At 42.4% G+C, this 11,888-nt stretch overlaps 1 protein-coding gene across 5 annotated transcripts in view; it reads right to left on the bottom strand.

Annotated features, from left to right (window-relative positions):
* Positions 1 to 6,943: 6,943 nt before the first annotated feature.
* Positions 6,944 to 11,888, bottom strand: part of PXYLP1 (2-phosphoxylose phosphatase 1) — an 89,596-nt gene continuing 84,651 nt past the window's right edge. For all 5 annotated transcript variants that reach the window (XM_086843873.1, XM_086843870.1, XM_086843869.1 and 2 more), the window contains 2 exons: positions 10,626 to 10,765; positions 6,944 to 9,272 (listed from right to left, as the gene is read on the bottom strand). In XM_086843873.1, coding sequence (XP_086699999.1) covers positions 8,341 to 9,272; positions 10,626 to 10,765 — 1,072 coding nt within the window. In that variant the 3' untranslated portion in view covers positions 6,944 to 8,340. The remainder of the gene's footprint in view (positions 9,273 to 10,625; positions 10,766 to 11,888) is intronic.

The following is an 11,888-nucleotide window of genomic DNA, read 5'->3' as shown; positions in this document are numbered from 1 at the left end:
CAAAAAATTTTTGAAAATTCACGTTTAGGAGAGCCTGAGGAAAGAGACCAGTGCACACAGGGCAAAGTGTTCTATTCAATCCCAATTCTGACTAGACAGATTTGAGATCTGGGCATAAATAAGAAACAGTGAAAAAAGCTTTATGAGAAACCCCTATAAGATACTGTATTTATATGCAGGCACACAAATAAATGTACATGAACTCATATGCACCATTTGGATTCTGGAAAAGCCAAACTTTGCAACAAAATTAAATAAGAAGTTAAAAATCATAAGTTTATAAGATTTCTAAACAGGCTGGATAAGAGATGCAATAAGCCCTTCTCAATTCTGTGTCTGGAAAAGAATCCCCCACACATGCACATCAGTATTTTGGAGATGCCTGAGTGGTATTATATTATGTATCAGTATTATATACTGATTTCAGACAAAAATATATCAGCTTCTTTAGAAAGAGAGAAAACTGTGAGGGTAGGGGATGGGTATGAAGGAAGTAATGAAAGGTAGCAGATTAAGATGATACAGATTTTTCCCTGAGGAGGTTTTTGGCAGGAAGCCAGTAATGAAATCTACATTTGCACACTCCAGTGGGAGCTGAGGGAAACCTCAGCCCTGCCAAACTCTGGGAATTCATTTTGATGGATGAAAAAGCTTTAGGTAGCTCGCTGTACATGGCTGGATGACTTGGGAGAATTGCACAACTTCCAAACACCCAAATTCACGATTCGCTTGCCAGGAGGCTGCCACTCTACATGCCAGAAGTAGTGGGCATTAGGGAAGTATTTCCATACAATCAGAGAAAAATAAAGGATGAGAGAGACTTGGTAGTCACCTCTTCATCTCCTAGTTACAAAACAAAATAAATGCTCATGCTAAAAATAATGCTGTTTATTTTTAATAATTTTATATTTTATGCTCCAGTTCCTAAAGACACTGAAGGTCTGTGACTTTACACCTCTCTCACCAGTTCATCCCACCATTCTGCTAGGCTTATTCCCACAATTTCTTTCTTAAATGCCCAACCTGAGTATTTTTAACTACAATTACTTCCAGCCCTAACCATGAGGAAGCAGAGATTCAAATAATTTATTTTTTTCATAGTAACCACATTTGCAGTTGATTAAACCCTTCTTCCCTTCCAGATTTCTCTCTGGAGTCTCCCTCCAGGTTGTTCAACCATAGTTTTGAGCTTTCTCACTGTTCTAGATGTTCAGAAGAGGACTTGGGGCAGGTCCTTCACCAGCACTGAGGGAGAGGGAGGATGGCTCCATGCATTCTCTAGGACACATCATTTCCTCAGTGCCCCATCCTTTCCTCCCTTGCATCTCCCTCCTGCACTCCCCAGACAGCAGCATCACTTGGCTCTGGGTCTCTCTCACACAACCTCAGGAACACAATCCCATCCAGGCTCTGATAAAAACCCCTCTTCCTCCCTTACCAATGTTGTAGCTAAAAACTTGTTATATTTTGTCTTAATTAGTATAGCCTGCAGGGCACTTACTCTTTGAGTTATCTCTGATAAATATAAATGAGAGAAATCTTCAAAGGTTGCACCAGGTATTTTTACACTGTTTCATACTGGTGAAATAATATGTTTCAATGTGCTCGAGAGCTCCAAGAGGCCAAAGGAATTGTGACTGCTTCTGTGATAAATTGAAAGCTTAGGAGAATGAGGATGAAACATGTTTCATACTCAATCCATATTCATAATTTAAAAGCACACAAGATTGAGAAAACATGACCTGGATTCTGTACTGATAAAACAATGTCATTTAAAAAAGAAACTAAAGCAAATACTACATTTCCTATTCCATAGCAATAAGTAAATTGCTCATAGTATGTTTAGAGTTAGAAGTGTGCACAATGAAACATTTACTAACATGTAAATGCTAATTAACATGTTAGCTAATGTAACTAACATTTACTAATTTATCTATCATCTTTCCATCCACAAATTAACCACACAGGATTACAGAACAGTCTGGGCTGAAGGATCATCAATCCAACTTCATATTCTCAGTGCCACATCCAGAAATATTCAAAGGGATTTCGTAATATATTTCAGTTTTGAGCTTGCATGCAAACCACTCCCTGCACCTGCTGTTACCAGTGGTTATTATTTGACATTCTGTAACTTTCTCATCTCATTCACATATTTTTAATAGTTATGCTCTCTGATCAGACGGCTTCCAAGCCCAACATATAACTACCAAAATATCTTCACAACAGCCAAAGGCAGATGAAATCTATACCATATTTATAGGGAAATAAACATTTGTGCCACAACTGTCAGGTGTGCCAGTGCTGGTTTACTTCCTCTACAGATACATGAGAGCATAAACACAGGAAATTAAAAAAGCATTTGAAGCAGGGGTACTACATCAGCACAGGGCATGAACTCAAGCTGCATCCAGAATTTCTGGATGAAGCAGAATGCTGGTCAGGGTGGCATCCCAGGTGTTTGGATTCAGTCAGATGCAGTGGTTCACTGGGACACATGGATCCTGCTGTGACATTACCTTCCATTCCATGCCAGTCAGAGCAAGCACTGCCAGAAGCAGTCCAGATTGACAACAAGCCCTTACAGCTAATGAGCCCTTGTCTATCTGTGTTTAAGCTGGCTGCCTTCCTCCTTTATGAACACCAGAGCAGCACTGCCTGCTTCCAGTTCCCTATTAAAAGTATTTTTATCACTCTTCAACAATATGCAGTGCTCTTTCTTACCAAAACCCCAATTACCACATTGCACACTCAAGTTAAATATCAACAGGTAAAACTCTCCCTAAACCTGCTCAACTCTGGGTTCCCAGCTAAAGGGTCAGGCACACAGCTGAGAGCACATTAATTGATGAGAAATGTCATCTTACATCAGTCCTATTACATCGTCATGGACATTATTTAATCCCCCTTGGAAGAGGCTTAAGCAAAAAGACACCTCTCTGGTGCTTGAGGGAGGACTCAAGCCATTATTATAGATGTTGTCCACTTGACAGCTAAAAATTCCTTCAAGATAAGCCTTAAGAGTTATGCATGTATGAGTGCAGCAGAAAAGCACTGTAGCCTGTTACTTATAAAGGTTTGGTCGTTGAAGTTTTGCTTTTTTAAAGGCACTGAATTGGTCAAAATCCTGTCATGACTGGCACTGCTAAAGAAGAACATTAAGTATGCAATCAGTTCAAAAAGGAAAATGAAATTAGCAACCAATGGATCAATACTGATTCATCAGGAACCAGGTTTGATTCCATCTCTGTTATTCACCACTTTCAGGGACAGACAGACTTTTAAAAAAGACTAAACAGTATTACAGTCATCCCTCTCATCATCTGACTCTGCAGAATCCCTTCTTAGATTGCTCTGCTGATGACAAAACTGTTTGTGCCTCTCCAGTAGCTGCAGCTGTGCCCACAGGGGTCCAACCAGGAGCAAGAGAGCACTCAGTGTGTCCTGCACCCTTTAACCTTGCAGTTACTTCAGTCACTGCTGCACACACCCCAGCAGTCACACAAACACCCTGCAGACAGCCCTGCAGCTGCCCTAGGACTTCCCTTCTGTCCTGCAGCTGGCCCTTGCTCCTCAGTCTCCTGGTTAGGAACGCCTCCGAACAGCTGCCTCTGTACCTGCTCCAGGGAAGATGGATGCAAGAAGCCACATTTTCTATTTGCTATTTTCCATCTTTTATCCCATGGATCCTGTTTTGCAAGGACCTACAGCAACAACTTCTGTTCCAGCTTCCCCTTCTACATCCTCCCATGACCATTCTACAACAGCATCTGAAGGCCTGTGTCCCAGGGTGATGTTCCCATGCCGTATCCCTGCTTTATGCCCACACCTGGCCCTGGAACTTGAGGCCAGGGGAACTCCTCGGTGCAGTTTGAGTGCAGCTCTCACAGACTCCCCAGCTCTCTCTGCTGTTGTGTCTTTGCTTTTAGCAAGCTCTTGTGTGTTAGCTGAGGCAAGAAGTTTTCCTGGGACTGTGGCTGCCTCTTCTGGAAGGGTTCAGCTCCCAAAGCCATCACCAGGAGCCGCACGCCCGGCGGGGGAGGCTGCAGGGATGCCCCATCCCGGCTCTGGACCTCGGGAGAAGCCGAGCAGGACTCTAAAAGCTTGCTCCACAACGAGAAGGTCTATTATCTAACATTATTCATTCTCTTTTTTTTTTCTGTGCCTGCATGCACTCTGCTTGTCAAATAAACAGGTTTTTATCACTTTCCTCCCAGAAACTCCTTTTGAACCTGTGAGGAGGGGCTGACAAAACATACCTTTCTTTAGAGGACAAGTTCACTTCAGAACATTTCCTCCTAATTTGTCTCAAACTGAGACAGATTGGCAAACAGATTATTTTTTTTCACTCTGTCATAAAGACCCTTTTTAGAATGAAAACTAGACTGCCTTACATTTCAAATGCCATCATTTTTCTTTCACCCCACCTTTTTACTTTCACCAGAAGAAAAAAATGAAGGATGATTTTGGTCAGGGGATCCTAAAGGAATAGCTTAAGTGTAATTCTAAAACACTTTTGAAAATTACTCTCCAGGACATTTGAAAACAAGCTTAATGGTGTTTGATTTCAGTTTGAAGGAACTTTACAAAGTTCAGATTCTGTCACATCTCAACTGCTTGAATAAGGTCATAGTACTCACATGCAGCATAGCTACGTTCATGTGCAAGGCAAGAAAACTGAGAGGAAACCAGAAAACTGACAGGAAAAATTATACTTGTTTATATTTCCATATAGAATAGGCTTTACTAATTTCAAAAATAACTCTGCTGAAAAGCGTAGGGCTGATTTTAGTACACAGGCTAGCAAAGCTGTAGAATACCTGCAGAATACACCTGCGTTCAACAACACGAATGGCTCTCTTCAAAACAACCATCACAGCTGTCTTTATTCCTTCTTCACCCCACAAGGGTTTGAGCATCTCACACTGACACCTATTCGCTTAAACCACGGGCAAGGAGGCTCGCTCCCAGAGCGCAGGATGAAATCCCTGTGCAGCTCACCCCTGCTTTTGTCTCTTTCCCAGAGGTTCTTTCCCAGTCCCCAGGATGCAATCCCTGCTTTTGTCTCTTTCCCAGAGGTTCTTTCCCAGTCCCCAGGATGCAATCCCTGCTTTTGTCTCTTTCCCAGAGGTTCTTTCCCGGTCCCCAGGATGCAATCCCTGCTTTTGTCTCTTTCCCAGAGGTTCTTTCCCGGTCCCCAGGATGCAATCCCTGCTTTTGTCTCTTTCCCAGAGGTTCTTTCCCGGTGCGATTCCCGCTGCACCGCACGGAGCCGCCACCCGAGGGCGCCGCAGCGCTCCCCGCTCCCATCCCCGGGAATTCCGCCTTTCGAGGCCTGCCCTCCCTCCTCAACACACAAATAATCAATCCACGGCAGCTCACGCCAGGCCAGCAGGCAGCACGGTGTGCAAGGAGCATTTGAAACTAAAGAAATGGAGCGAACAGAAGCGAGGAGCGTGCGGGAGGGACGGGACGGCAGCGCTGGAGGATCAGCCGGGCTGGCTGAGGAGGCCGCTCTGCACCGATTTCATTCACGGGACAAGTACACAACACCCTTAAACATCACTTTCTGAACTGCACACGACGAAACAGCCCACTCCTACATCGGTTTCAAGCCAGGAGCAAGATCTCAAGCAGAATTCCTTAAAGCAGCAGCTTTTAGTCCTGCTCTATCGCTTGGTTACACTGTGCAACTGCTCGAGTCAGTGTTTCCCAGTTAGGGCAGCTCATTCATCAGCGCACCCCTGCAGAAAGGACATTTATCAATTCCGGGGTAAATAAATTCATTCCCACCGATTCCTCTTTTCGTTGTTCAGCTAGTTACATTTGTTACCTTAATCCAAATATAAATCCACTTGAAATTACAAACTGAATCACAAATTAGGTCAAACTTCAAAAGGTAATGATTAATGGACTTCAATAATGCAGTTTGCTTATCACTTTATCTCCACAGCAAGGTGCAAGGTTTGTGAGAATGACCTGAGCCCTGCAGCTCTTTCCTTCAGCACTTCTGCTGGCACTGGAGATGGATCAAGTCTTTCACTGCTGCAGACCCTCTGCGTGTAGAAGAGATCAATGTATCTTAATGAACTGTGCATACACAGAAGAGTAATTAGCTTTTGCCCTTTTTAAGAAATTATTTTTACATTAAAGATTTGGTTCTGTCCTCCCAGTGACCCTCAAACATACAGGTGAGCAGGTAATGACAACCTGCAGCTGTAACTGGAATTTAGCTCCAGATTTCCTTAAATTCCCCGTTCCAGATTTCTCATCAGTGCCCTGACCACAGCGGAGGCCCTTTCGGCTGAAGAGCTATCAGTGCTCCCTAGCACCCCAGGACAAGAGAGATGGAGCTACTGCAAGAGTCCCTGACAGCCAAAATGCTCAGGGGTCTGGAGCACCTGACATGAGGGTAGAGCTGGGTCTGCTTAGCCCAGAGAATACAAGGCTCAAGGAAATCTCATCAAAGTGCATAAATACCTGAAGGGAGCTCTAAGAGAGATCTTTACAGTGCTGCCCAGTGACAGAAGAGGCAGTGGGGGCACAAACACAGGGGGTTCCTCCTCAACATAAAGGAAAAGTTACAGGGTCTCTACCTTTGCTAGTTATATTGGGCTTTAAAAGGTCCCTTTCACCTAATTTCTACAGCCAGCTCACCTTCCAAATTCTCCCTTCCTGTTCTCCCTCCAGCACACAAGCAGGGATGATGACAAGCAGATCCAGCCTCTTAGACAGAAAGGTTATCACTCCAATGTGGTACAAAAGGCCCAAATATTCTATCAGGATTTCCAGCTCAGTATTCATGAAGTGTTTACTTGCTCCTGCCCAGACTGGGGCCCAGGACAGATCAAGTGCAGAAGTCAGAAATGCAACAAGCAGCTTAACAATATCCACCTTGTTGCTGCAAACAGCTAAGGAAGTCACAATGAACATAACACACAAATACACAAAGAGACCCCAGAATTTTATTTAAAGAAACATGTTCAAACGCAGCATTGAAAACAGAGAGAGTGGAATGCCAAGAGTCAGAGAACTTATGCTGAGTTATGTTTTCTTTGACAAACTAGCACCATTGAATCACAACTCACAGACTAATTTATTTCTAGAGGTTAAAAAACCTCCATCATTATAAAATTTCTAGGAATTCTATTAAAAATTGGTTCTCAATTTGCTAGTCCTACAGAGATGAAAGCAGTCTGAAGTTTTCATATCTACTCATTGTTCAAATTACCCATAACAGACAGTTTATTCTTAAGTCTAAACATCCTGATCAAGGGGAAAAAAATGTCTAAAAAGTGACTTCCACAAGTCTTTACAAACTAAACAAGTAAGAAAGATCTACTGTGTTATAAATATACACAGTACAATATATACAAGTCTGGTCTTACAAAATAAGAGTTTCCTAGTCCATAAAAATACTAACTCAACTACAAAGATTTCTCATTATTGAGTCAAGCTGTCTCAAGCAGTCACCATAGCAATTTCCTAAAACTCTGATTTGTTCCATAGCACAACAGCTTGAACGTGTTCACAATGGGAAAGAGCCCAACACTACACCATAACACTGATTTCTAGCCCTAATTTCCCACTCATCTTTAGTGGTACTGTTAGTGTTTGCTATCTATTGTAACGTCACAAGGCCTTTACATGTTTCTAGACTGTGTTTGAACTATTCAAAGTGCTGAAAGTGCGATCAAAGAGTAGAGTTTTGTATCCCTTTTCCAGTACACCCTTCTCTGGCACTGGCAACAATAGCCAAGGGTTTCTTGGTCTGTGAGGTGCAAAAGGCACACGCTCATTTGTACGTGCTCAGGGAAGTATTCACACACACATACATGCACTTTGCTTTAAGGACCTGCCCCATAATATTAGAAGGCTTCCTCTGAGTAAAAAATTCAAAAATCCCTTACAAATGCCTCAATGCAGACACCTGGAATTCCTCATAACCCTGACATGAGCTGCTTAAAATGACTGTGAGATGGCAGTGGAAAAAAAAAGTAGTTTAAACTTACTCTATCCAAGTATTGCTCTGGAACAGAGAAACACAAAGTCTGTGCTCTCTCACTCTATCAGGGAAGGGCCAGGTTACATTCACCCACATGGTTTATCACAACAGTTAACAGCATTTGTGAGCATCCACATACACATAACCCTTGGCATTTGTTCTTCTACTGAAGGCCATCTGCAGCCTGAATGAAAATAAAACTATGTGGAGAATGTTCCAAGCATTACCCTTCTGTACTTACACCTAAGAATACAAGAAGTAAGAAAACTGAAGTGTGCCTCTGCCAGAAAACAGATCACTGGCATAAGTTACCACTGCCCCCTTTCCTCCTTTCTCTACAGTGCTCTCCTATGACATGCATCATAGTAGCTTGTACTGTTAAAAATTAGGAACATATCCCTCTTGACAAAGTCAACAAATTTTTCTAGTGGGCACATTGGCTTGTTGGAACGTTTATAGTGATCCTTGCAAAACGAGGTCTGGAATGTGACATCAGCACCATTGTACAGGATGCGGATAAAGTGTTCTTTGGGCCTCTTCCCATCCTGCCACAACTCAAAAACTAATCTGGCAGCAAATCTGGGAAATCTGGCCTCTGTAATGCCCAAGGCACTAAGAACAGGTGACAAGGTGACATCATGTGCAGAGTAGAGAACAAACACTTCTTCCTTCTTGCCTTCTGCAATACGCTGCAGCCGATTGACAGTCTGGTTGAGGAGGGGATGAGTAGCCAGTAGTGCATACAAGAAATAAAGTTTCTTTTGCTGTCTTTCTCTCTCATCCTCCAACTGGTGTCTCTTGATTACTTTGAAGTGTTCCATACCAATGCAGCCAGCTTTGGTACAGGGAAACGAGACATTATGACAGAAATAGCACAAGAGAGAATCTATTGGGTTAGAAGCTCTCAGCTGCCTGGTGGGAATGCCCACAATCTTTGCCATATCCACATATATTTTCTCCAAATTGTTGTTTTTCACCCGTAAGCTGTACTGCCTGCGCTGCTCCTCCTCCAGGTAGTGGTTTCTCATGGGACAGTCACAGCTTGCTGAGCAGAAAATGGTGCTCCACTGGTGCCTCATGTTGATTTTCTTCCAGTCAAAATCTGGCAGAAAGGTGTAGAGCAGCGCCAATGCGCTCTGCAGGGTTCTGCTTTTCCCTGTGGTCTCCAGGTAGAGCTGCTTGGCTGTCCAGTCACCAGGGAGCAGCTTATGTTTGTTGATATAAATTTCTCGGAGCAGCTGTCCGTTTCGCAGATGTTGTACAACCCCTGAATTTTGACAGAAATTACAACACATGATTAGAATCTTTGTAGTTTTGCAAAAAAAAAAAAAAAAAAAAAATTACAGCTAGTAGCCTTACTGGTAAATGAACAATTTTTAAAAGGTTATAAACTTACAAAACTGAACCACACTTACAAGGACTATTAAGAAAACTGTCTGAAACATGAGAAACCTGCTATTCTTCAGTATCTCTTAGGTTCTAGGAACTAACCTGAAATACAGAAAATAATTTGGTTCCATAAAATTTGCTTAAAACCTCAGTAGTTTAATATTAACTCTTTGGACTAAGACACAGACTGAATGGGTCTAACATGACTATAAAAGTGTTTTTGAAGACTGCACCTCAGACAGATTTTTCAGGCAGAGAATGCTGTGCCCCTGAAAATTTATGGCAGCCGATAAAACCACCAGCAGTCAGGACACAAATACACAGAATGCAAATTAGTGTGTAAATTCACAAAATAATTGTGAGGTGTAGCAATTGCATCAAGCTTCCTTCTCCATCTTCCTTCAGGGAGTATTTAAATTGCTTGATAATTTATGCTAAAGCTCTGTTTCTATCCAGCTGGAGAGTGTGTCCTTACGTGCCAAACCTCTGCTCCAGAATCCACATCTCTTGCACAGCAGCAAAGCAATAGAAGTGAACCCCTCACACACTAAAACACCTCTGCATGCCTTGCTACAAGCCACAGGAGTCCCCAGATGCCAGCTCAGTGACACAATCCGTGTGTTGTGTGCAATCTCAGTGGTGTCCTGCCTTGCTTTCTCCTGATACCACTTTACACAACTTGACAGTGGCCAAGGATTCCTTCCAAAGGGATCCCAGAACACACAAGGATCTGACAGGCACCAGATGTGTAAAGCATTTCCATAACACAAACATCAGGTTTGTCTGCTACTCCAGCACCTCTTGTAGGGTCCCTCTGAATCACAACCCCATCAGTAACAGAGCACCAGATCTTCCACAGGAGAGACTGACCTGTCCTGTTTGTCTAAAGGAGGAAGTTTGTCTAAATTGAGGAATTCTGAGGTGTGAAGCAACATGAAAGAAAGGTGCTCTGACCTGCCACAAAGGAAGTTAAAAGAGATGCCAAGACTGAGCAGTGTGTAACAGGATTGTCAAGTTATAGGACAAAGCATGGTTTCCACAACTGTTGCCACTTCTATAGTTGAGAGTCTAACACTTTATCCATATCCCAGCATAACCCAGGATATGAACAACATGATAAGCCTCCATGCAAAAGCATTTATGTCAATATAAGGAGAATCAGAAGATCCCTTTCCAAGCAGACTGTGTTTAACAGAGCAGAGGACGAGACGGAGTTGCTAGGGGAACTCACCTGTCTGTGTAAGCTCTCCCATTTCACACAGGGAATGACTGGGGAAGTGAGGCAGGCTGCTCAGAGAACCATCCATTTGGGCTGCAGACCCTTTGGACATATGCTTAATGAAGGCTTCAAGCTGAGGATGAGAAGGTTTCCTAGAGAGATAAAAAAACAAAATGTGAAAACTTCCAAAAGTGCATGGGAAAGCAGCTCGAGAGAGTCAAGTATTCCAAGTATGTCAGCTCAGAAGTTTCATGATGTGAGGTTATTTCCCACTGAGACAACATCTGCTCTTACTTAGGACTTTTGCAAGTATGGCAAAGAAATCTAACTACTTTCTGTCTACCAAAGAACTACAGGGAAAAAGATGTCATGTTAAAATTATGATAGCTTTCACTAAGTAGTTTAGACCAATTTCTGGGAGTTGCGTTGAATTCAGTCACTAATATGTTATGAATTAAAATGAAAAAGAAAATATTAAAAAATCCTTAAGAAAACCTCCAAACCTCTCTCCAGTTCCTGAAGCACTAATGGTCTTTAACAGCACAGACAAAGGCAGTAACAATCTAAAGGAGTTCAAATGCAGTACTTAAAGTAGATGATCTTGAAGGAATCCTCAGATTTTGTAATGTATGACCATAATCTCAGCTCCTACTTCCTCCAGCCTCAAATCAAATAGCACATGTAGTCTCAATTCTGTGGGACTGGCAAGCAGTACCCCTGGAATCATTGTTTGGGGTACTACACTTTAATCCAGGAAGAAAGAAGCCAGCACTGCTGGACACATACACATGTAAAATACCCCCATTATGGAAGTAAGGAATGCAGCTGGAAAAGATATTCACTAAAATATCCAAGTTAACTCACTGAAAGAGTTAAGAGTTAAGTCACTGAAAGAACAGTTACATCTCCCACACTGCACTGAAAATTTCAAATACCCCATGGACTCAGCTCACTGTGGTACTGCTGTGCTGAAAGCTACAGGTACAAAAAAGTTCACAATGTAACCTAAAGGTAATCTGAACCTTTAAAAAGTAATTCTGTGATCACATTCCTACAGCAAAAATGCATTACATGAGTGGGGACTTCTTTGCTAAATGTCAGCAGTTATCAAAGGTTACGCAGTCACCTCTCTAATTTTGTGCAGAACTAAACCAGAAACTGCTTGGCAATCCAACTCTCCTCCAGATGGTTCTTGTCTTAATAGGATATTCAGCTTGAATACAGTTAATATATTCTCATGTTGCTTAAAAAAATAAATACCAAATAAATGCTCTC

The sequence above is a fragment of the Cyanistes caeruleus genome, chromosome 10, assembly GCF_971803275.1.
Source record: "Cyanistes caeruleus chromosome 10, bCyaCae1.hap1.1, whole genome shotgun sequence".
NCBI lineage: Eukaryota > Metazoa > Chordata > Aves > Passeriformes > Paridae > Cyanistes > Cyanistes caeruleus.
This window is presented reverse-complemented; position numbering and strand designations above follow the sequence as displayed.